Raw genomic sequence first — 25,992 nt, 5'->3', positions numbered from 1 at the left:
TGGGGGTGAGGGATTTTATTTAATGTTCTGAGGACCACCTGATTATCTGGGGAGTAGAAAACTGTACATGTGGTACAAAAGAGACTGTATATGTGGCTAGAACTGCTTTTGGGGATTCAGCTCATTGAAGAGAGGTGGGAGGAGACTCAATTTCCCAAACTACCTTCTTCTTCCTTTTCCCCGAAATCTCTTTTCACAGTATTTCCCCCCTCTCGCTCTACAGTAAGTGCAGATCTGGTAGCTATAAAACATAATGGCTAGTTATCTTCTAGTGTGGTTTCTAAATCTCAAATCCTCTCCTACTTTCCTGTTAACATCCCTTGCCAAATACTAGATTAAAAAAGGAAGTTTTTGCTAAGGCTCTGCAGCTAATAGACATTGTACACACATAAATGACTGAGTTTACCAGATGCAGCACATGAAGAATAGAGAAGCCAAAAGAGAGAGAGCCTTTTTATATAGTTCACTTAGTATGTGATGAAATTACGGTAATCTGTGTAAAAAAAGATCTTGCGTTACCAGATTTTCAAATGATTCATTTATACCTGGCACAGGCACTCCATACACATTAACTTCTTGGACAAAGTCGATCAATCCTAAAATATCTGCAACTTCAGTAGTAGCCACATTTTCCCCTTTCCATCTGGAAAACATACAGTAGTCAGCAGATTTCATTTCTGATCAACAACAACTTTGGCATGGGTTTACCATTGCACTTTCACTTTGGGGTCAGGGTGCACATTCCCATTGGCACGAGGGACCTGTTTTGATGCCCTACCTGTTGGGGTACATGGAACCTGTGAGGTTCCAAAGAATTCAAGGAAAGACTCTTGTTCTACCCGTAACCCAATGTATTGCCTTCTGGTTTTCTTTTGTCAACTGTCAATATTGTGGGCCCTAAACACCTTCTCCCCAGCTCTAGTATTTTGGGTCTCAGTGGCTTACAGCGAGAGAGGGGAGTCCCAGGTTGAGTCTAACAGATTGAAACATACAGATATTTTGAAGTCTTCTGCTGTGGTTATGCAGGTGGTGAAGGAAAGCTATTTTGCCTCCACCATGGCACCTGGGAAGTATCATGCTATAGAACCATTCCTGGTGCTGGTGGTGGACAGCATGGTCAAGCTGAGCTGCCCCCCCCCCCCAATAGTAGAGATGAATCTTACTGTCGAGATTTTTCATGTTACTTTGAGGATGAAACCTCTGAATCCAAATGGAACTGTCTGCCTCCATGCTGACACAGCAGGGCCTGCTGAAGGGAGGCTTGAGTTCCAAGTTGCTGGACATATTGGGGAAGCTCCAGCTACAATCTGTGAGCTGGACCTATGTCCTCTCTAGATGGTGAAGGCACTTAGAACCCATTAGGTTTGTTGTAGGTAGAGACTCCCTACACCAACCTTTAGGAAGGCAGGGTACCGGTTTTCCTTAAAGAAGCTATTATGTAGCTCAAAAAACCTTTTGGCAATCTTGCCAAATAGCAGCTTGCATCTAATCTCCCTTTCTGGAGGCAGGCTTTTGAGAAAGATGCGACAGATAACTCAGGCAGTGTCTGGAATCCTCACTTGAGCTTCAGGAAAAGGAAGTAAGTGATGTAGAGTCCTCATTTTTCTCACTTTGAAGTGAGACAAGTGAGTGCTCTTCATCAATCATTGAGAGACGCTGGACAAGGAGTCAGAAGGAACTGAGAATGAATTAACATTTTCTTCAGTCTTAAGTATCTTAATTATGGTAACTAACCGGAATGTGTCTCCGACTCTGTCATGAAAGTAGATGAAATTGTCCTGGTCAACCATTAAAAGGTCACCACTATTAAAATATAAATCCCCTTTCTGGAAGACGTTTGTTAGTTTTTTCTTCTCTGTCTGGCTTTTTGCTCCTGCGTAGCCACTAAAAGGAGAAAATGGTGTGATTTTGCAGATCAACAGCCCCGCTTCACCTATGAAGGGGAAAAAAATGTCTGTCATGTGTTTGCAAACCACCACGTAAACTGATGACACTCTATACGTGATTTTAAATCATATAATAGTAGTGATGATGTTTGTAGATGTTACAGAATCATTTTAGTCTTCTTTCATAATCACCTGCCCTTAAAATTAGCTGTATAACTATAGGTTAAGAGCTCAGTCTCATCCTTTCAATACCATGGGCTCTCACAAATACAGCGGATATTACGTGTTACACTATACTACCAACCGTACTCTAGTGGACAGGAGCACAGAATCATTAAAGATTTAGGCCTAGATTTGCAAAGCCTCTTTAAGAATTTGGATGCCCAATTTCCATTAAAATTAATTGAAACTGGGTGTCTAGATTCCCTAGGCAGCTTTGAAAATCTCAGCCTACATAGGGCTTGATCCCACCTGGGGATAAGCAGGATTACTCCATGAGCATCCTCTGAAGCAGGCCATCGTACTCCACTTCCCTACAAGCCAGGCTACTCCCATGCTGTACTGGTTGCTTCAGGGCTTGTTCACCTCTTAGTCATCTGACAAGCAGCATAAAGAACCAGTTGTGAGGGGAGAATGCATGTAAGGACTCAGCCCACTCACTGTGAATGCAGAATGCATAAAAAAACTGCTTAGCACATCCACAGCTACAGTACGTGGCTCTCTAGACCAGGAGAAGCTATAGTTATGGAGTGACTTGTGCTGGGGGGTGGGAGTGTGACGTTTGGAAGGAGGCGGTATTGCACCTGTGTTGATATGCAAGGTGAAATTCATCCACGTTCAGCAGGAAGATAGGGCCTTGTGCAGGTGCTGTGCTCTGGGGCGAATTTTACCCAGCCTGTGTGCAAAATAAATTGCAGCTGCACACTTGGCAGCCTTCTCCATCCTGCCCTCTGGCTTGGGATTTGGTGGAGATTTCACATGCATCCATTTTATGGATACTGAGTTTGTTTCTCTAGCACCTCATAATCATTCATAACCAAATGCTAGAAACAGCCCCCAACTCAACGGCTAACACCCTAACCTCCCCTGATCTAAATATTTACACACAATACCAGGCATGTGCGTTCTCTCCTTCCTGCCAGTCTGTGATGTGGGGTTGTGGGTGGAGGGGGGAGAAGGAGACACACCCTGGGGCAGATCCTTAGCTAGTGTAAATTGTCATTGGCATATGCCACTGAAGTCAATGGGGCAATTTACACTGGTGGAGGATCTGCCCCATACGTAGAGTGGGAGTGTGCATTTCTGCTCCCCCCGCAGCCCTCTCTCATTCCTCCCTCGCACAAATGTGTATCTGGCATTTTTGTAGTCCAGAGGCCAAATCCCGCTCTCAGATATATCAGTGCAATTCTGCTGACTTCAGTGGAGTTGCATGAGTGTAAATGAAAGGAGGATCTGGCCTCAGCACTGAATTTTTGAGTGGCTCCATGTGTGAGATTGAAAAGGACAGCCAGGGAGATGAAGTTGAAAAAAATATAATCCCCTGAATCCTGCATGTGAAATCAACAGCTGTAGGGAGTGTTCAGTTTGAACTCAGAATTGTACATTCCAGTTATAACGTCATTCTCCATGTGAAAATGCTTAACACACGTAAAGGATCAAAGTAGTTGCCTCACTTCCATAGCTGCATTTTCCATTAAAAACGATGAAAGTTTAATCTACAGGGGCACAGATTTTACTATATAATAATTTTGTAAATGCTTCTTTCGGCGGCAGGTTAAGTAAGTTTATCAGACACAAACAAGATGGCTCAAGTTGAAAGCCAAGGTCTGTACTATAAAAAGATTGTAAGCTCCAAGGTAAAAATGTTAAAGCACCCTCAACTAAAAGAGACTGCAAACATACTGAAGGCAGATAGAATTATTAAAACAACATGTAATATAAATATACATTTATTTGATATGGCATTATCCCTTGTCTTTCCTTAAAGCTGCATATCAGATCTCATTCCCACAGCAACAAATTTTCTTATTTGTGTTTAAAATCTGGAGCAGGGATTGGCAACCTTTGGCAGGCGGGCCAACAGGGAACTCCACTGGCGGGCCGGGATGGTTTGTTTACCTGCAGTGTCCACAGATTCGGCCAATGGCAGCTCCCACTGGCCGCGGTTCGCTGCTCCAAGCCAATGGGGGCTGCGGGAAGCAACGCGGGCCAAGGGACGTGCTGGCCGCCGCTTCTGTGGACGCTGCAGGTAAACAAACCATCCCGGCCCGCCAGCGGAGTTCCCTGATGGGCCGTGTGCCAAAGGTTGCCGATTCCTGAGCTAGAGATCACCCAACAACTGTCCTAAACGACCTTTTCTATTAAGATGGGCATAGAGAGGTTAATTTGTGATTTTAAAGAATTAAATTCCTTTGTGATTTATTTTTTTAAGGAGTAAACATTGGTACCTTTAGGAACTCTTATGCAATATCCATTCTCGTCTCGGACTGGTTCATCTTTCTCTACGTCGTATCTAATCAGCTCATAGCGTATAATTTTCTAGTGAAAATGTACAAAATATACATACACGTGACTATCTGAATCAAATTCTCAATATATTCTACATCTTAAAGTATTGCTTTGAAAGGTGCTAACTTCATAATATTTCAGAAATATGTTCAGTGTCCAAATGCTCTTTTGTCTGAAAGGCTGGCAGCCGTATGGGGCTCTCAAGGCATGTTTATGTTGCAATAAAACACTCGTGGCTGGCCCAGGTCAGCTGACTTGGGCTTGCAGGGCTATAAAACTGCAGTGAAGATGTTTGGGTTCAGGCTCAGGTTAGAGTCCAGCCTCTGGGACCCCTCCCCTGCTCCAAAGCATCTCCACTGCAATTTGATAGACCTGCAGTCTGAGCACTGCAAGCCCAAGTCAGCTGACATGGGCCAGCTGTAGGTATTTTAGGTAGACATACTCTTAGTGAGATGGCGGCAGTTATGGTGATGTCTAGCATGGGACAGGCATAAGCTAACATTGGGGAGTGCAAGGATCCCTTCCCTGGGTATGTCTGCCCAAGGTTCAGCTCAGCACTGGGCTATGCATTTGCCTCATAGGGCTGAAGTGATGTGGAGGGCCCGGATGAGCCCTTGGCAATGAGTTGAACTTCTCCCCTGCAGGACAGAATGCCAGCACTGATGTTATTTCGCTTACCTTATGGAAGTAGTTTACTCTCCCCACGGCACCGACTTTTCCACTGTAGTTAATAAACCCAATGTTTCCCTCGGTTGCGGCATAGAACTCAAATATACGGATGTCTCCAAATCTTCTGATGAATTCCCTCCAAACATCAGCCCTTAACCCATTGCCTATGGCAATCCTTACTCTGTGATCACCGTCGCTGTCTTTCTGGACATGAAAACCCAACAGACATAGGTTAAGGATTAGGTTGAGTAAAACGAACCAGTTTAAAGAAAACATCAGTCTGCAAACATAAAGCACATTTTGAAGTATAACAGGCGCACACATCTTTACAGCTACACGTGCAGTTGAGAGATGGATAGATGGCCTGATACTTACATTGTCTAGTATCAGAGACAGGAGAAGGAATGTTGGAGCAGCATTTGGCTATCTGTCTTCAGCTGAAATCAGTTGCAAAACTGACTTCAGTGGGGGCAGGGCTGGCCCCTGAGGGTGAAATTCACCACCTGCAGAGGGTCAGCATGAAACCTATGCCCCATTTTATGTTTCACTTAAGCCTGTTTTGTGCACAAGACTTGTAGTGACTCTCTGCATGGGTTGAATTTCACCCTTACTGCTGTCAACGATTTAGCAGGTAAAAATGGACAGATTTCCAAATTTCCTATACTTCAAAATGACTTTTTTGGGGGGGAAAAGCTGCCTTGGCATTGAAGTCATTACCTAGGCAATACATTAGCCTGTGAATGGAGTGCAGGACTGAGCCCATTAAAATGAGAACATTATCCTCTCATTTTTAATATGCTGCTATAAATGTGCTCTTCACACAGCAAATAAATATGGAGATGACCAAGACAAGGGTGACAGTTAGTTCATCTGGTTGCTTAAACAAATTGTTCTTATTTATTTACTTACATCCCAGCAATAAAAAAGAACCGATTTGCCTGTACATATCGTCTATAATACAAGCAATTCTAATGGGCTTTAGGAAACAGTGAATGGAGCAATAGTACTCTGGGAATTTGACAAAATCTGGGGACATTGCTCTTCCAGATCTTCTAATTTCTGAGGAGAATTTGCTCCTCATAGTTATGTAACTTAATACCCAACAGCAGTTCAAGGCCAAGGGGAGAGTTTTTTTAAAAAATACATGTTGGCTTATTAACCTGGACTGCTTTCACTGTTGCTACGGGCCCAAATTCTATTGTAAACCCACTGTCACAGGATGGCTGCCTCCATGGCACCCCTTGTGGCCTTATGGTGGCCCAGAAAGTGGCCCTCTGTCTCAATTTCCTGCTTCTGGTGTCCCCAGTTCCCAGGGCTGATCACCTGCCTGCATTCTCCAGCATAATTTGATAAGTTGTCCCCTTCCTGGAGCGCCCTCCAGTGGCAGACTATAACACCACCAGTGCACATACCTCAGTTTCCTCCTTCTTCCGGAGTCCCCAGTAACTCCACACATGTTTTCAGAGTATAAATAGCCTTTTGCAGAGTTAGTTTATTACAAAAGGTCCCACAACCACAATTCAGATTTCCCCAGCACAGTCCACACAGTACATTCACATTTTAAGTCCCAACATGCCATCAACACACCAGCTACAGCTCTGGCCTCTCTCACCACACCACACCCCAACTTTCAGGTACAGATCCGGCTTTTCTCACCACACCTCAGCATCTCACTTTGCCCCACCCCACCCCACTTTGCTTCTCCGCCCTGAAGGTATGGTTCCTGCTCTTGCCTGGAGACATCAGCAGGCTCACCCCTCCATCATTCCCCAGCCCTCTCTGGCCCTCTGGCTTCAGCTTTACAGCTCAGAGAGCCAACAGGCATTTCTGTCTGCTGTACTCAGCCTTCAGCCCTCTCTAGTCATACCTCTCTGGCCTAGGGAAGTTTGCCTGCCTGCCTTCTGCTTTCACCAGCCTGCTTTGGCTCTATTCCTCATGAAGGAACTCTTACCACTCCCTTCTTCCTGGGCATCCCCTCCCTGATGCTCTCAACCCAGCTCAGCTCTTCCTCTGAGCACGCTCTGTCTCTCTCTCTCCCCTGTGGCTTCCAAACTCTTCCTCTCTCAGGGCTGGGTTCTGGACTCTCTCTAGCCTTTGGGCTGTCTCTAATTTATAACTCCAAGGGGTAGCCCCACTCTCCTCATTACACCAAACTAGGGTGCCCCTGGAGTGGAACAGGAGAGCTGGACTCGATTTCATTTAAGGGGACAGCTACCCTGTTATACCTACAGTTCAATCCTATTTTTTCCCAGGCAGCAGGTGGCAACTCAGTTATCTGAACAAATGAAATTCTGCTTGATAGAATATTAGGCTGTTTGCATTTTCTCAAGCACCCTGACTGCAATGGGACATCAGCAAGACACAGGAATGTCCAGCTGCACTGGATGGATACATTAGCTCAGTGCATCTCAAAGAATAGCGTGTGCAGGACTAGCCAGACAGAGAAGGGAAGGATGTAGAACAGTGGCAGTGCCAGTTTCCCCAGGCTGCCCTAGCATGGAAAGGTTGAAGGTGACCACAACTAGTTTTATTTTCCTGAAGCTTCAACTTTCAGAAGTTTGGGAAACGCTGCATTAGCTGAATGTTTCTCACCCAACTGCCAGCGGTGAAATGGTTAAGCAATTTCTTGTCATTTAAATGTTCGTAATCAGGCTTCAGAGTTCATGCTTCTCTCTGTGCTGCTGTCTGTCTGACTAGTTACAGAGACAATGAGCCAAATCTCTCTCTGGGGCAAGCCCACTAAAGACAAGGGAGTTACTCCAGGGAGGAATCTGGCCCCATGAGACAGCAGTTTGGAACCATTTACATTGTTAAATGTTCACAACAAAAAAGGACAAGAAACTGCCCTGGTAATGAGGCTGCAAGTTTTGAATATGCAAATGCTCTAATTATAGTTTGCTTTTATTTTTTTGATCATTCCAGCACATGATACTGTTCTGGACTTTAGTTATGTAGCTTCTGGGTTATTTTTGCTTTTCTACACAATGGGTCCAGTAGTTCTGATTGGCTTTCCTCTTTGATTTACTGAGAGATTTGCCATTAAAATGTCTGAGCAGAGCCAAGTAGCAGGGCCGGCTTTAGGCCGATTCACTCGATTCTCCAGAATCGGGCCCCACGCCCAAGAAGATCCCGCGCCCGCGCCTAAGAGGGCCCCGCGCCTAAGAAGATCCCGCGCTTAAGAGGGCCCCGCGCCTAAGAAGATCCTGCGCTTAAGAGGGCCCCGCGCCTAAGAAGATCCCGCGCTTAAGAGGGCCCCGCGCCCAAGAAGATCCCGCGCTTAAGAGGGCCCCGCGCCCAAGAAGATCCCACGCCTAAGAGGGCCCCGCGCCTAAGAAGATCCCGCGCTTAAGAGGGCCCCGCGCCCAAGAAGATCCCGCGCCTAAGAGGGCCCCGCGCCTAAGAAGATCCCGCGCCTAAGAAGGCCCCGTGCCTAAGAAGATCCCGCGCCTAAGAGGGCCCCGCGCCTAAGAAGATCCCGCGCTTAAGAGGGCCCCGCGCCCAAGAAGATCCCGCGCTTAAGAGGGCCCCGTGCCTAAGAAGATCCCGCGCTTAAGAGGGCCCCGCGCCCAAGAAGATCCCGCGCTTAAGAGGGCCTCGCGCCTAAGAAGATCCCGCGCTTAAGAGGGCCTCGCGCCTAAGAAGATCCCGCGCTTAAGAGGGCCCCGTGCCTAAGAAGATCCCGCGCCTAAGAGGGCCCCGTTCCTAAGAAGATCCTGCGCCTAAGAGGGCCCCGCGCCTAAGAAGATCCCGCGCTTAAGAGGGCCCCGCGCCTTAGGTGCCTTTTTAATTTTTTTTACTCACCCGACGGTGGTCCGCTCCAGGTGTTCGGCAGCACTTGGGCAGCGAGGGGTCCTTCAGTGCCGTGGAAGCCCCGGAGCGGACCCCCTGCCGCCAAAGTGCCGTCGAAGCCCCGGACCGCCGTCAGGTATTCGAATTGGGCCCCGCAGTTCATAAAGCCAGCCCTGCCAAGTAGCATAGAAAACAACCCAGACTGTCTGCTGAAGTTCTGCACACTTGTGCCCTAATCCTGTATGGTAGAGTTCAGTTATTCCAAAGTCTTTCTGTGTCGACAGTAACTTGCGTGCTATAGAGGCCTGCACAATATGTTCATGTGTCCTGGGAGGTTTTTTCTTATACTGCTTGACTGGGGACTTGTAGGGCTTTGAGACCAAACATGTGTTTCCATTTTGAAATGTTGCACTGGGGACTGTTTGTTGGTTAGCTCCAGACCAACAGTCTGTCCCTCCTCTTTCAAGGTCCTGAAGTCGCTCTCTCTTATTCATTCTTTTCCATGTGTTGGTTATAGAGTCCAAGGCCAGAAGGGACCATTGTGATCATCTAGTCAGACCTCCTGTATAATGCAGGCCATAGAACTTCCCCAAAACAATTCCCAGATCAAATCTTTTAGAAAAACATCTAATCTTGATTTAAAAATGTCCAGTGATAGAGAATCCATGGGAGGGTGTAAATTAAGGCAGAGGGTAATTTACAGCCAGGTATAACTTACTTAGGCTGCCAGCTCTCTGAGGCAGGGACAGTCACTTTGTTTGTAGAGTGCCTAGTGTAATGAGACCGGGACCTCAGGGCACTGCCGCACTACAAATAAGAGCTTCCGCTATGTCAAGCTCTTGCATGCTCTCTCTAAGGTCTGAATTGCGGCTTTCTGGGAGAGGCACATCCCCTGAACATGGTGTACCTGTGGGCCCCCAGAGCAGACGTTTGAGAAGCCTGTAGGCCCTGCTTGTATGGAAATGCTTTCTCCAAAGATGCTGAATCCTATGTGCTTGGGACAATGATAATTCCTGTGTTAAATAATTAAAACAAAGCTGTGCGTAGGTTTTCTTTTAAAGTCTGATCGCCATATATAAACTGCCCCCACTACCGAGTAACGCCCATGGGAAGCCTGCTTCCCCCACGAAACGCCACTCAACATAAAAAAGTTTCATTGTCCTTGATTCACATAATCAGGGTAACAACACTTTATTCTTCCTGCCCCAATAACAGAGAAACTGGGGATCCCACAGCAGCCAAAGTGACCGTTTGGGCTGCTGTGGGCTCATGCTAGGCGGGTGGGTGTGCCTACGCAAACAAGATCAGCTCCTGAAGTTCTTTTCCACAACTCGCCACAATTCACCACCAGATGTCAGGGTAGAGCTCATCCTGACTCTGCTTACATCTACACTACCCTATCATTTTCATGAATATAATTCTTTCCCTTGGCTTCAGTTTCAGCCTTGCAAGTTTCTCAGTTTATGTAAGACTCCCAGTATTTTCATTAACATGTCAGCGGTTCAGCTGCTTTTGCCTGTGCTGCTAACGTTACTGAGGACCTTCAGCCTTCTAGGCATTTACAACTGACCTGTAATCAGGTGACAAAGCTGCCACCAGCTGTCCGAGTCCTTGAGACCTTGGTTAAACTCAATATGGCTTGTGATTCCTTTGTACCCTATGATTAAATGGGGCATGATTGCCAAAGGATAAAATTCAGTGAGCTATGAGTAACTATAAACTAACCTATTTATGTTAATAGCAAGCCCCATATTGCAACCAGAGAAGTAACTTGTACATAAAATATATTAAGGCACGGCATGGGGAAGAGTTAGCCACTTGTTAACTAATATAGAGAACCGTCAGAATCAATGCTATCACAATCAGGAGTTCTTGGGGAGGAGGAGACTTGCAGTGGTTTTAAGTATTTCTTGTGTTAACAAATCCTGGCAGAATGGTCATGACTATTTATGAATGGCTGTTAGATGCTAGACCTTAGTATTCACCAGTATGCACATGCTGGTAAGTTTACTGCCTGCAGAAACAGATTCAGAGTGTACTTTTTCTCTAGCTCAGCTTGTATCTGTTGCTCCAGCTGCATGGGTTCCACTGCGGTGGAGAGGGATGGGCCCACATCCTCTTATCCCCTGCCACTCCGATCCTGGGGTGTCAGACTCCCCACCTTGGGCCAGAAGGCCTGTGTAAGTCTACTGTCTGCCAAGCTAGGATGCTAGACTCGGTTAGTGCTCACCCCTACCTGAGCCCATAGACTGTGTTGGTGCTCACCCCTAGACTATCTGGGTGCTCAGCCCTGCTCTGCTCCACCCCAAAGAGTCAGAGCCTAGATTGTGTATTTGTTGGCTGCCTTAGCCTACAAGTTGAGACTAAAGCCTGCTCCCTGCTCTGTCCCGCCCCAAAGGGCCAGAGTCTGCTCTCTTAAGTGCTTTCTGCCCCAGCCAAGAGGCGGTGGGCTAAAGACTGCTCACTGCTTCGCCCTGCCCGAGGGGCCAACAGCACCAGACTGTCCCTGCTGGTTTACCTCTGCTAAGTAGCTACAGGATTACAGATTGCGTGTGGCTCGGCCCCAGCAGTGAGGCCCGAGCCTGAGGGTTATTGCCTAATACAGTGAGGCAGAATGACCTCCCTCCTCACTTGAGGGTGAGGGACCACTACACTCACTTACACTACCACTTTATTTCACTGCCCAGAGTGGCCCAGAAACTGTAATGAAGAAATAGTATTCGGGACCAGCGATCCCACTTACACCCTAAACCCAGAGTAAGTCCATTGATTTCAGTGAAGTTATTCCCTATTTATAGCCATGTACTTGTCCTACCTAGTCCACAAAGTGCTACATAATTGATACCCTACACACACAAAAATCCAAACAAACAGCAAAAACAACAAGGAGTCTGGTGGCACCTTAAACAAACAGCAAGAAACCTCAGGCCTGATTTTGCATGCAGACAGAGAATGGGGGGAGGTTTCTCCATCTTTACACTGCTTCTATTCTGTGGCTGCTCTAACCACTACACAGGTACTGGTGACCCCATAGAATATGACAGAAAATGCTGATGGGTTACTTAGGTAGCACATCCCATGCTTGACTATGAGTATCTCAAAGATTGTGCTACTATGCCAGATGAGTGAAGCCCTCCCTCAATCTGGTTATTTGGGGAACTTTTCACTAACACTTTCACCTGTGATGGTCACATGACTATCCTGGTCTAGTGTTTCTTGCCAGCTAAAAACTGATTCTAGCCAAGTCCAAATGTTAAATGACCAGCTCCTTGATTTCCCCATGGGACCTTTCGTGTTTGGTCTGCAGCCAGCTAGATTATAGCAGGTGTGCACTTCCTCCGTTCATTGTTATGGCATACAAAGCTGAGAGCCTAGTTATGACGTGTTCATATTGTATTCCTCTTTGTCAAGATTGTGCAAAAGAAATGCCCACTTTAAGTCAGTAGTACTTAGTTTGAAAGACATTTCATGTTAATCTAAATTAGACTGTAAACTCCCTGGGCCAAGGATCTTGTCTTGATTCTGTATCTGTAAAATTCTGTGCAAAGTGATTTTAGTTCCTCAGGTGGAAAGAGCTATCGAAAAAGATGTAAAATAATATATTACACCAAAATAGTCATTATTAAAAAAAATGTTAAATATTGAAAATGTGGATGGGTAAAATATTAAACCAAGGGCAACCTTTTCACTTTAATACTTTTTGTTTTTATAAATTCAGTCTTTACAATATGGAGAGCATGTTACATACTTGCTAATGTCAAAACAGATTCATGTGTCCTTTGCACTAATGGGAGAATACATTGTAAAGTGTGAGTAGTAAAGTAGGCAATGGGAAAATGGGTCAGTCCATATAAGCAGATATTGACTTGGGTTTCTTCTCTTCTCAATATTAAAATAAAATAAACATATTACATTACCATTAATGGGATTTCTTTGGCTAAGACCTCCAAGAACACAGATTCATTAACTAGGACTTGATTCTGAAACCAGGCAACAGCTTTTAACAAAGAAACTACGGCTTTGCTCCGGCATGCCCGGTTCTCTTTCTTCCCCTTCCAAATGCTCCTCCCTTCTTCCTCTTATGCTGAGGGGAGGCTTATTGCACAGGAATAAGCCATCTTAATGCTGGAGGAATTCCCAGTTGCAATCTCTGCACACTCGGTATGTTTACACTGCAAAAAAACCCACCAGGGCAGCGAGTCTCAGAGCCTGAGTCAAATGATTCGAGCTCACAGAGCTCACGTGACAGGGCTAAAACCAGCAGTGTAGACATTCCCACTTGGGCTGGAGCTCTGGCTTTGAGATCCACCCCCCTCGCCAGGTTTCAGAGCCTGGGCTCCAGCGATCCCGAATGTCTACACTGCTATTTTTAGCCCTATAGCACAAGCCCAAGTCAGCTAGCCTGGACTCTAAGGCCATGTCTACACTAGCAAGCTTACAGTGGCATATCTGTACCAATGCAGCTGTCCCGCTGTAAGATTGCTCATGTAGTCGCTCCATGTCAACGCCCTCATCGACATAATTAATCCAACTCCAATGAGCGGCGGTAGCTATGTCAGCAGGAGAGCATCTTCCTCCGACAGCACTGTCCCTGCCGGCGCTTCTGTCGGTGTAACTTATGTCACTCAGAGCGGTGTTTTTTTCATATCCCGGAGCGACATACATTATATCAACAAAAGTGCTAGTGTAGACATAGCCTTAGATTAGTTTCCATGGGGTTCTCTCCCCCCCCCAGTGCTGATGTACCATTAGGCAGTGCAAAATGAACATGGTGGAACAGAGAATCTGGCCCCTAGGTTAATCTGTGGAGAATCTGAGGCTCATTATAGTCCATTAAAATATTAGAAGTATTACACAGGTAATCCAGACAATATTTATAATCAGTTTGCAAAAAACTCTGGCGCATAGAAGAAATTACCTTTGGCACGTTGCATAAATACCGAAGCACCTCCCCAATATACTGGATGACTGTTACGTTGTATTTCCTGCAGTCAACCCAAAACTGGCTGGCTGAAAATTTGGCGCGTAGAGCTAAGGTTGCACCTACGCAAAGAAGAAAAATGGGGAAATAATCGAACTGGGCTATAACAAATAGATTGTGAGAAAATGGTACAATTTCCTTTGGAGTTTCAGTGATGAGTGCAGGAAACTTGCAGGATGATAGATGAGATAACTTCATCTTAAAAGTGTGTGACCCTTTCCTAAAATAAATTCAGATACAATCCATGGCCAGGAACTAGCTTTATCCTTTAATTCTGTCCATCAAAAAGTATGGGAGTATTCATAGTGGATGAACTTTGTGGCATTCTGCGCCATGTAACCCCTGTGGTTGTGCTGCACAGGAAGAGCTGCCTGTGACAGACATTGCAGGTGCATGCAGTATCTTTGGGGCGGATCACATTGTATTAAGTTGATCAGTGGTTTCTGTCTCACTGTGGGCCAGATATTGTATGGAACTCCATGGGGGAGGGTTACCAGGAACTAAAAAGTGTGTGTGTGTGTGTGCGCACACGCTGATTATAGCAACTCACTCAGGCTGTAAACACCTGCAGAGAGGTACTACCCCTAGGGAGATTTGCCTATACTGTTTCAAACTGAGAGTTCCAGAGACCAGCAGACAAAGAAAGGGCTTTTGGTATAAAAAGGCTGAGTCTGAAGGACTTTCTTTTTGATACAGCAAACAGACAAGACCTTCTGTCCAGGGCCCCAACCCTTGCGGAAGGGTTGGAAAGACTTTGGCTTACAAAGGCCTCATAGGACAAGCTTTTGGCCTGTGGATAGGAACTTCTATTATTTTTTATGCTTTCTCTATAATGCTTTTGCCCTTAGAATAACTGTATTTTGCTTTGTGAGGGCTGGTCGGTAACTGGTATTCAGGCTTGTAGCCCCTGGAGAAAGGTAGGGTTACCATACATCCGGATTTTCCTGGACATGTCCGGCTTTTTGGGTCTCAAATCCCCGTCCGGGGGGAAATCCCAAAAAGCCGAACATGTCCGGGAAAATAGGGAGCACCGCTGGGTGCTGGGCCGGGGGCCGGGCCAGGGCCGGCGGTGCTCGGCCGGGGGCTGGCCCGGGGGTGCGGGGCCGGGGGCCGGGCCGCGCCTGGCGGTACAGGGCCGGGGGTGCGGGGCCGGGGGCCGGCGGTGCTGGGCTGGGGGCCGGGGGTGTGGGGCCGGGCCGGGGCCGGCGGTGCTGGGCCAGGGGCCGGGGGCGCTGGGCCTGGGCCGGGGGTGCTCGGCCGGGGGCTGGCCCGGGGTTGCCGGGCCGGGGGCCGGGCTGGGGGTGCCAGCCAGGGGACTGAGGGTGCGGGGCCGGGTTGGGCCCGGCGGTGCGGGGCCGGGGGTGCTGGCCCGGGGGCTGGCCCGGGGGTGCGGGGCCGGGGGTGCGGGGGTGCTGGGCCGGGGGTGCTCGGCCGGGGGCTGGTCCGGGGACGGCACCCCAGGAGCCGAGCCAGGCTGGAGACGCTGGGGCCGGCCGCCGGAGGGAGCCGCTCGGTTGGGGGAGCCAGACTGGGCCACGCCTCCTCCCCCCCCCCCCCCCCCCCCCCGCAGCTTACCTGCTGCCTGCTTCAGGCTTCCTGCGAATCAAATGTTCGTGGGAAGCAGGGGAGGGGGCGGAGTTGGGGCGGGGACTTTGGGGAAGGGGTGGAGTTGGGGCAGGGCTGGGGGCGGGGCTGGGGCCCCGTGGAGTGTCCTCTTTTTGGACACTCAAAATATGGTAACCCTAAGAAAGGTTAACCACAGAGGCTGGATCCTGGTCGTTCTGGGGCAATCTCAATGAAGTGCAGAGGGACTGCAAGCGTAAACCTCCAGTCTGGAGGGAGGATGATGCAGGTCTCCATCCAAGAGAGGTGAGGGCTAGGAAGCCTGAAGTGGGCACCTTCAAGGGAGACCAGGAGTGGAGTCAAAGGTACAGTTAACCCTGAAACTGTGACACTGCCATGTAGGGCAGAAGAGCTGGCTCCGGGTATGAATTTTGCTGTTTCTTCCCATAAGCACAGTAACTCATTTACACTGTAAGGTGCACTGTACCTTGCATGATGCATCCATGAACTCCAATCAGGAGGGCAGCACTGTGATACAGTGGCAGGGCATTATACACAATGTCCTCAGAGGTCACGCCACTTGTACTGAACAAACCACAAGCTAACAGCATGCGTTCGTGGGTAATCACTGCAGCCTTTGGAAGACCTGTGTTAAGGCAATAGAAAAGGTGTGCTCTTTCATATGATTGGAACACCTAATGACCAAGGGGTAGTTCAGACAGGGACTTCCCTTAGCGGAGGAGTTATTAAAGGGGATACTCTATATCCTCATAAAGCTCAGAGGCTGAAAGTTGATAAAGTACAGATAGAAACTAAAGAGACATAGTCAAATGAAAAATAGTCCTGTTCATTTACATCACGTGTAAGTATACAACTAAATATTGACAAGTTTTATAATTGCTTGTGTACAACTGCTAGAAGTCCAAATACTAAGATGGCTTAACCTGAAGGCCTGCTATTGAATGAAGATACTGATATAATAGTTATCACAGAAACTTGGGGGGACAATGATAATCAATGGGACATGATAGTACCAGGATGCAAAATATATAGGAATGCCAGAGTAGGTCATGCTGGTGGGGGAGTGGCACTGTATGTGAAAGAAAGTATAGCATCAACTATAGTAAAATATAGTATAGTTTGATTCATTAAGATACAATTTGATTCACATATAACTTGGAAGATGTTTACTTCCAAAAGTGCTTGCAATAGTTAATGGGCACCATCACCTTGAAATCTAGTCAATGAAAACAAAAAGTAGTTAAAAATAGCATCTAGGACTATATTTATCTCTGAGTCCCCCTGCCAATTTTGGAGATTGGACAGTCATATCTGCCTATTTTTTTTTCAAAAGTTCTTCTCCCCCCATTGATGTGTTAGAGATGATCCACACAAATAAGGGAAAATGACAGTACACAAAGTGCTTTCAAATGCCCAAAGAAAAGAAAAAGCAAAGAAAAACATATTTTTCTCTAATCTCTTTCATTTCCAGAAATCTTGGGTTTACTTGTAACAATAGCAGGTAAAACATTTTCAGACAGAAATGGGATTTTGAAGATGACTTGTAAGAATTACTCAGCAGAAAAAAAGGAAAATTAAAATTTCACTCTAATCATTTCTTCCCCCCCGTCGATGTGATATTTGTCGGATAACCCCATTTACATTACCTGTAGTCCCAGAGGTATAAATATACATGGCAGGAGTTTTAGAAGTGACATTTGATCTCCAAGACTGTGGAGTAGGCTCATCTGAAACCACTTCCATTTTGTCAATGAAACTGTCAACCCCTTCTGTATCGGATGTCCTGCTTAGGTAGAAGACTCTTACGTTTTCTTTTTTCAGGGCTGGCAATATTTCTTCAACAGCTGCTTTCAATTCTTACAGCACAAAGAAAATAGAAAATAATTCTAAGAACATTTTGCATGGCCTAATTTGTGTCCCAAGTTTTGCCTTGGGAAATTTTGTATTTACCTGCACTCAGGAATGATTCATGCCTTTGTCGGTTCAGTGTCTAATGAAAGGACTGAGGCCGTGGCTATGCTCGTGGCCGGTGCAAGGAAGTTTCGCCTAGGGCGCGAAACTTCCACCTTGCGCAACCCCCTCACCCAGCTAACCCCGCCCACCGCGGCAGCTAACCCAGCCCGGGGAACCCGCCCCAGCTCACCTCTGCTCCGCCTCCTCCGCTTGAGGCGCCAATTGGAGGAGAATTAGAGCGGGGGCTGTGTGCTCAGCGGAGGAGGCAGAGTGGAGGTGATCTGGGGTGGGGAGCGGTTCCCCTGTGCGCCCCCCCCTGTTACTGCGGGCGGCCCTCCCCATGCCCCCCACGCCCCAGCTCACCTCCACTCCACCTCCTCGCCTGAGCAGGCTTTTAGGCGCCCTAGGCGGCTGCCTAGTTCACCTAGTGGTTGCACCGGCCCAGGCTATGCTACAGTGACACAGCTACACTGCCGCAGCTGTGCTTTATGGTGCTGTAGTCAGGGCCGCCCAGAGGATTGAGGGGGCCCCTTCCATAAAAAAAAGTTGCAATACTATAGAATACTATATTCTCAGGGGGGTCCTGTGGGGCCTGGGGCAAATTGCCCAACTTGCACCCCCCCCCCCCCCCCCGGGGCAGTCCTGGCTGTAGTATAGAAGCTTTCTACACTAAGGCCTGGTCCCCACTAAGCCCCCACTTCGGACTAAGGTACGCAAATTCAGCTATGTTAATAACGTAGCTGAATTCGAAGTACCTTAGTCCGAACTTACCGCGGGTCCAGACGCGGCAGGAAGGCTCCCCCGTCGATGCCGCATACTCCTCTCGGCGAGCTGGAGTACCGGCGTCGACGGCAAGCACTTCCGGGATTGATCTGGGATCGATTTATCGCGTCTTAACCAGACGCGATAAATCGATCCCAGAACTTCGATTGCCTGCCACCGGACCCTCCGGTAAGTGAAGACGTACCCTAACAGAAGTGGTTTTTCCCTTGATGTAGATAATCCACCTGACCAAGAGCTGCTACTACAGTGAGGGTTAGGTCAACCTAACTACGTTACACAGGGCATGAAGTTTTTCATAGCCCTGACCACTGTAACTTGGTCAGTGTCAATTTTAGGTGTAGACCAGGCCCAAGGAAAAACACTTTGTGCCTCCCTGATCCTGACTCAATCGTCAGTACAGGTTAGCTCACCTTTGAGAGGTATGTGCCTTGCAAGAACCAGGGAGTAGGAATGCCCCAGACACACTTCCTCCTGCTTGCAGCCACCAGGGACAAGATCCCTGGGATGGGGGAGGAATATATAGTTGGCCTACCCAGTCTGTGGCTGCTGAATAGGACTCATGCTGAGGGTGTTTCCCAGGGAGCTTTACAGCCTCTTTGCCACTGTTTTGTGCCAGATAGGGGATAGAGAAAATGGCCACTGAAGGGTGGTGAATTTCCCCCTTCCAGGGAAATATACTCCTGTGCAGAGTTCCCACACCAGATCTATGTCCCACTATGTCCCACCCATCCTTCGTACAATGGCGAATTTCATCCACAGTGAGCCCGAATGCCAATGAAAAAAAAAAACTTGAAATTTACAATAAAAAGGGTCCAGTGGTAGAAATGACAATGCACAGGCTCTCTTCATGTACAGCATGATGTTTACTTGCTCACTTGCTCTATTAGAAAAATAAGATTATCTACTTTGGCTGGTATAGTCACCAGTGTCTTGGCTGGTTTCTTGCAACTCAAAGTCCTCCTTTAAACAGCAAATGGCTATACGTGTGAAAACAGAAAAGAGAGTCGACATTTTCATAATGTTGGGTAGAATCTGACAAGCACACTGCAAAGCAACAAAAAGACCTTTCAAATCACGGGTATGACAATTTCCCTTTGAACTAGCAAGTTCAGATAATTTAACATGGACCCTCATCACCAATTTCACTCAAACAGCTACTGCTTCAGGATTCCATTCTCAAAACAGCTTGAAGCAGGGGGAAGAAGGAAACACAGACTCATGTTGTAGAAAGAATAATTTACGGGAATCAAACTGTAAAACTCGCACACAAATCAAACCAGCGAAAATTCACACCCAGGGACAAATTGGGATTGACTTACTTATATAAATGCTCCCACTGAAGTCAAGTCAATGGAAGTTTTATGTGAGCAAGGGGAGGAAAATTTGGCCCCAGGCACATGCTATCAAATCTGCTGATGTGTAGAGAGACAGAAACCAGATTCTCACGGGATGTAAACTGTCATAGCTCCATTGACTTCAATGGCTGTCTTGAGGGCTGCCCTAATCAATGCTGAGTGTCAAGGGGGCAGAAGGGGGGTCCTGGGGCAGAAGCTGTGTTGATTTCTATGGAGATGCATTGGCTTACACCATCTGAGAATTTGGTCCCACATTTCTAGGATGTTTTATAGCATGAAATATATGTTTTAAATGTCTGAGCAAAACCCTGACATACTGTCCAATTTGATGTCTACAGTTAACTTACGTAGTGCTTTCACTTTTCTATCACTAAAACCAAAAGTGAGAGATTACTTGTAAAGGTAGCTTGTTTATGTACTGCGTCAGTATTCTCTGTAGGAGACTGACTCAATATCCCAGGGACTTTTCTCTTCACTCAAAGGACCTAATTCTTGCACTTTTTTTAGATGTTCATGTAATTTACAAGAGTCCTTTCATTTAATTTATATTAATCCCTTCCCCAAGTTATGAAATGTTGCAAAAGCTGTCTGTGTACATTTTTCTTGCGTAGAAATGCCATCAAAAGAGTTGGAACTGTTCCTAATATGCAACCTACTGTTGGATTCAGCAACCCAACCTGCTGTATCCCAAAACAAACTGCTCTGCCATTCACTTTGAATTTAGCAACTGGGATGAAAAATTGCTATTATTGGAACCAATATTTCTAGGGTAGTTGCCTGTCGATGTTCTTGGGAATGGTATTTATAAATATACCAAGCTAAGGCCCAGACTGTAAAAGTTTGCCACCCTAGCAGAAAAGCTACTCCCAGATCTGGCAGGTCGCAGAGCCATCCGTGTGGAGACCCCAGACGTCTGCTGCAACTCTGGCTCCCACCAACACCCCTGGCTCTATGTCAGCACAACTCCATTGGTGCTGTACTGCCAACAGGAGCGGCGCCAGGGTTTTTGCCGCCCTAGGCGGCAGCGCTCCTCCTCTGAGCATTCGGCTGTGGGGGTCCTTCCGCTCCGTGTCTTCGGGGCACTTCAGCGGCAGGTCCCGGAGCGGAAGGACCCCCCGCCACCGAATTTCTGCCGAAGACCCGGAGCGGAAGGACCCCCCGCCGCCGAATTTCCGCCCAGGACGGCAAAATGCCACCCCCCAAATCCTGCCACCCTAGGCAACCGCCTAGGGTCACCTAATGGAAGCGCCGGCCCTGACTGCCAAGGACTCCCCCACCAAAACACTCTGTAGCTTCCTCTGGGGTTCAGCAAGGGGAACTAAAAATGGTTAATATGGCTTCAGGCTGTATTAACATTTTTGGACATCTTCTGCAGGACTGGAAGGGAGAATGATGTGCATTCAGATGGCCTGTCCCTCCTGTTCCTGCCCACCCTCACTCCACCCCCTCCTTCTACACAGACCCTGGACTGCATGGAGAATTGGGTTGGGTGGCAGGGAGGGGAATGTTCTGCAGAGGCACCCAAACCCCCTTTCTCCATGGACAGTTTAATATAAGACCCCTCCACATGTAGATCTAATGAGCCATGGTCTGGCAACAAACACAGATGTAAATACAATACACTCTACTCCTTTTATAATTGAATCAGCATATTCCTTTGCAGAAACCTATTCAAAATATCCATGCAAGTAAATAACAATGATCACACATGATACAGTTGTGATCAGAAGAGATTTACCTTTGACCTAGAGTAGCACAGAAATGCAGAGTAAAGGTCGAAACTCAAATCAGGGATGAGAAAGTAAATGTTTAACAGAGGGGAAATCTGTCTTTTTTTGTCCTCTCCTTATATTATTTTAACAACTGCCAGTAGTGACTACTACAGCTAAGGTTGGGGTAATGATGTCATTAATAACCCACTATTTTCAACCATTTGGCTTCAAAAAAAAATTCTCATTTTGGGCTGAAACCTCCTTTGTTTGGTCTTTTCCCAGAGCTGAATACTTTTTGGAAAAGTACATTTTCCTGTCCTAAACACTAGCTTTTTCTCATGGTGATAACTTAGACATTGATTAATTTTGAAAGTTCAAATGTAGCATGGAATTCATTCTCACTGAGGTATAATTCCTGTGTTAGGCTTGGAAAGATTTGTTTTTGTGTTCATAAAATTTAGGTGCATTTAAATATCTGCATAGAAATAGCCTTGACCCTGCAAATATTAATGCAGATATTTTATCTGCATACATACCTGATCCCTAAGTACACTCTCTTTTTCTGGAGATTTCCCCTTACTATATAAATTGGAAATGAAAATATATTGCAAATGATTTGGGAACATTCATCGATTCATAGATTCTAAGGGCAGAATGGACCATTGTGATCATCTACTCTGACCTCCTGTCTCCCACAGGCCATAGAACTTCCCGAAAATAAATCCTAGCGCAGATCTTTTAGAAAAACATCCAATCTTGATTTTAAAATAGTCAATTACAGAGAATCCACCACGACACTTTGTAAATTGTTCCAACGATTTATTACTCTCACCATCAAAAACTTACACCTTATTTCCAGTCTGAATTTGTCTAGCTTCAACTTCCAGCCCTTGGGTGACATGTTATGCCTTTCTCTGCTAGAGCGAAGAGCCCATTATTAAATATTTGTTCCCCATGTAGTTACTTACCGAAGGTATGTTACATTCTTACACCTTACTTGATGCATCCTCTGCTTATCCCACAAAGCACCTGGATGTTTAAATGCTACATCTTTGACTGCCTGGCTCTTTGACAAAAACTTTCAGCACTATGGCACATATTTCACCTGAGCAGACCCTCCTTTGCCCACCTGGAGTCCCATTAAGTGGGGGGAGGAATAGCTCAGTGGTTTGAGCATTGGCCTGCTAAACCCAGGGTTGTGAGTTCAATCCTTGAGGGGGCCACTTAGGGATCTGGGGCAAAATTAGTACTTGGTCATGCTAGTGAAGGCAGGGGGCTGGACTCTATGACCTTTCAAGGTCCCTTCCAGTTCTAGGAGATGGGATATCTCCATTAATTTAATTTAATTTAATTTAAGTCAGTGGGGGCTCAGTGCAGGTGCAGGGGACCACCTAGACAGAGTCAATTTCAGGATTAAGGTTTAAGGCTCCAAACTTGATGCTAATAGGGCAGAGGTGGGCAGACTATGGCCCGTGGGCCACAACCAGCCCATGGGACCCTCCTGCCTGGCCCCTGAGCTCCTGGCCTGGGAAGCTCGCCCCCGTCCCCTCCCCTGCTGTTTCCCCTCCCCCACAGCCTGAGCTCGCTCCGCTGCCGGTGCAATGCTCTGGGTGGTGGAGCCGCAGAGCCGCGGCCTGACCCGGTGCTCTGAGCTGTGCAGTGGCATGGCTGGCTCCAGCCGGGCAGCACGGCTGCCTGTCCTGGTGTTCTGGGCATCGCGGCTGTAGCACCCCCAGCCACCAGTGCTCCAGGCAGCATGGTAAGGGGCAGGGAGCAGCAGGGGTTGGATAGAGGGCAGGGGAATTTGGGGTGGTGATCGGCGGCGGGGGTGTGGATAGGGGGTGGGGCGGTCAGAGGGCGGGGAACGGGAGGTTGAATGGAGGCAGGGGTCCTTGGCGGGCAGTCAGGAAGGAGAGAGGGGGAGGATGGGGCGTTGGGGGGCAGTCGGGGCAGGGGTTCCAGGGGCGGTCAGGGGACAGGGAGGGATGGATGGGGCAGGGTTCCTGGGGAGGAGGGCTGTCAGGGAACGGGGGGGTGGATGGGGCAGGAGTCCCGGGGGGGGGCATCAGGGGACGAGAAGCGGGGGCGGCGGTGGGGGGGGGGGGAGTCGGATGGGGGCAGGGGCCAGGCCATGCCTGGCTGTTTGGGGAGGCACAGCCTCCCGTAACTGGCCCTCCATACAATTTCAGAAACCCGATGTGCCCCTCAGGCCCAAAAGTTTGCCCACCCCTGTGATAGAGCTACTCACAGTGTGTAAAGTTAATCATGTGCATTGGTAGGGCTAGGGCCTTAGACTGCGTCTTGCTCTTCTGCACTTGCTAACTATTGGAAGAATCCCACCTCCCTCCCCAGAAAAAAAACTGGGCAAGGCATCTCCCTTGTTCCAAATTACTGACCTTGGAGAGGCCAAGTCTTGACAATGAAGTTGTAGCAGAGATTATTGTACATGTTAAAGGAACAACCCTCCACCTCAACCCGCTCCCCACCCCCTGGGGCCTGTCCCACATTCTGGGCAACCCCATCCCCACCCCTGGGGCCTGTCCCACATTCCCGCCTCAGAGGGCTGCAGGCCAGGTGCTGTCTCCCTGAGCAGATGTCAATGAGCAGCAGAAGCCCAGCAGGTGTGGGCCCACGTGGATGGGCGGCCAGGGGCAGGCCACTTTCCCTACCCCCCGCCCCCCTACTCCCCCCAGCAGCCTGGCCGCTGGAGCGGGTCTCACCTGGGGCTGCCAGCAGCACCTTGGCTCCGCTGCACTGGAAGCAGTGCAGCAAGGACTTGGCCCTGATGTTGTAGTTGAGGCAGGCCATGGCGCAGCCCAGCTTGGCCAAGCCCAGCCAGATCCAGATGTAGGCAGGCTCGTTGCCCAGCAAGAGGGCCAGGCAGTCCCCTTGCTGCAGCCCGACGTGCTCGCGCAGCGCCCGGGCCACCTGGCTGCTCCGCTTGTCCACTTGCTCGTAGGTGTGCGCCTCCTCCCTGAACAGCAGCAGGGGCTTGCGCGGCTCCCGGCGCGCCCGCTGCCTGAACACCTCCAGGATGGTGCGCGGCGGGTTCCGCGCCCCATAGTTGCGCGCCAGCCGCGCCGCCCGGGCCATCTTGAGGAAGAAGCGCAGGTCGCGGAAGAAGTAGGGGCAGGCGAGGTTCAGCAGCAGCGGCAGGAGCAGCAGCCCCGCGAGCGCGGTGTAGAAGAAGGAGAACATGACCCTGCCCGGCCAGTGCTCAGCGCAAGGGACTCGGAGCGCACGGAGCTGCGCCTGGCTGGTTGCTCGGCTCCCGGCTGGGCAGGGGCGGGCCCAGCCGCTCCCGCCTCCCTGGCCCCGGCGGGAGGGGAGCGGTGCCCGAGCGGGGGTGGGATTAGAGGGGGCAGGGACAGGAATCGCATCAGGAGGAGTCAGCACCAGGTACCAGCCACATGGGGCTGGATGGTTGCGGAGACAGCGCCTAGGCGAAACCTGCCGCGCGAGGCACAGCGGGGAGGACTCATGGCCGGTCACTTTTCCAGAGCTGGACGTGGTGAGAGATCGGGGAAATGCCTTTGCTGGTGCGGGAGAGCCCTTCCCTACCAACTGGCCACGCTCCGGCGAGATGCCATCTCTTCCCGTCGTTAAAACCAAAGTACTCTCCAGCTCTGGCTCGCCTGCCAAACGGTACCTCTAACCCGACTCACTCCACCGCACCCAGAGGGGTTAGGTGCCTGGGAAGGGAGGCTGAAATCAGCATAGTAGCACCCCCGAGTTTCTTTCTGATTTCCCTCCCAGAATAGGTGCCCCAAGGGGTGACAGACGCCGCCCTGCTTTGCTGCAGGGGACGTGGGGTGGGAGAGGATGTTTCACACACAGCTCACCTAGCTCCACATCACGAGGATAACAAAGCTTCAATTACAGCTGAGGGAAACAGCGATTTGTATGCATGATTTCCATATCTCTGATTTCAGTGGCAACAACAATTGTAGTGCCTGGTAGCGGGGGAGAGACACTGATCTATCAGATCGAGCTGATTCCAAAAATGTGGGGTATTAGGATCAAGGTCAAATTGATTTCTCTCTTCGGGGCACATGCCAGGATTGCTGCTTTCCTGTTCAAGTGCATGCACAGCTAACCACCACGGCAGACAGCTAACGCTAACATAGGTGTACAGTACAGAATGAATGACTCATAAAGAGACTTGGGCTCCCACCCTGCTTCCACTGATGACATCACTAACAATTTCCCATTGACATAAAGGGAAGGGGACCGGATACTTAATGCTTAGTACAAATCGTATCTGAAACGTGTAAAGAATTTACAAAGCATATATTAAGAGCAAAGTATGATTATTGACCATAGCACAAAGGCTGTGAAAATAAGGCATATGGGAAAGTCTATGAAGACAATGATGACTTATCTATAGAGGGCTAGCACATTAGCTAGGCCATAGGACATCAGCTGCAGCAATAGCCTACACACAGGACAGCTGTGTCCTGTTTCAATTCACAACATTGTGTATACATGATGGGGGCTTGGTGTGCACAAAGTGCATAGCATTCTGGATGAGTATCCCATGGTCCTTTGTTTGGGTGCTGAGCTGTGGGCATGCTGAAATTTTTCTTGCTGTGAATGGTAGGATACATAGTAGAGGCCAGTGGAATTCTGAGCCGTGGGGTCAAATTCCAAAAATCAGATGACTCCGCTCCCTCTGTCCCGTGGTTCCTCTCTTTCCAGGCGGACATGCGCCATTCTGAGCAAAGCATTGTTTTTGAATTGCTGTCAGGCTGACTCTGATCTCTGTTACACTG

At 48.4% G+C, this 25,992-nt stretch overlaps 1 protein-coding gene across 2 annotated transcripts in view; it reads right to left on the bottom strand.

Annotated features, from left to right (window-relative positions):
• SLC27A2 (solute carrier family 27 member 2) overlaps positions 1–24,509 on the bottom strand; it is a 30,266-nt gene extending 5,757 nt beyond the window's left edge. Inside the window, exons 1-9 of one of the 2 annotated variants that reach the window (XM_054042558.1) lie at positions 23,941–24,367; positions 19,077–19,197; positions 17,064–17,273; positions 15,884–16,042; positions 13,771–13,895; positions 5,073–5,267; positions 4,334–4,424; positions 1,735–1,933; positions 546–643 (exon numbers count right to left, since the gene is read on the bottom strand). In XM_054042558.1, coding sequence (XP_053898533.1) covers positions 546–643; positions 1,735–1,933; positions 4,334–4,424; positions 5,073–5,267; positions 13,771–13,895; positions 15,884–16,042; positions 17,064–17,273; positions 19,077–19,197; positions 23,941–24,282 — 1,540 coding nt within the window. In that variant the 5' untranslated portion in view covers positions 24,283–24,367. Of the gene's footprint in view, positions 1–545; positions 644–1,734; positions 1,934–4,333; positions 4,425–5,072; positions 5,268–13,770; positions 13,896–15,883; positions 16,043–17,063; positions 17,274–19,076; positions 19,198–23,940 lie in introns of both variants that reach the window. The other variant, XM_054042557.1, reaches the window with a different exon arrangement.
• Positions 24,510–25,992: the final 1,483 nt, after the last annotated feature.

This window comes from Malaclemys terrapin, chromosome 10, assembly GCF_027887155.1.
Source record: "Malaclemys terrapin pileata isolate rMalTer1 chromosome 10, rMalTer1.hap1, whole genome shotgun sequence".
Taxonomy (NCBI): Eukaryota; Metazoa; Chordata; order Testudines; family Emydidae; genus Malaclemys; species Malaclemys terrapin.
The sequence above is the reverse complement of the archived record's forward strand: the minus strand, read 5'-3'. Positions and strand labels throughout refer to the sequence as shown.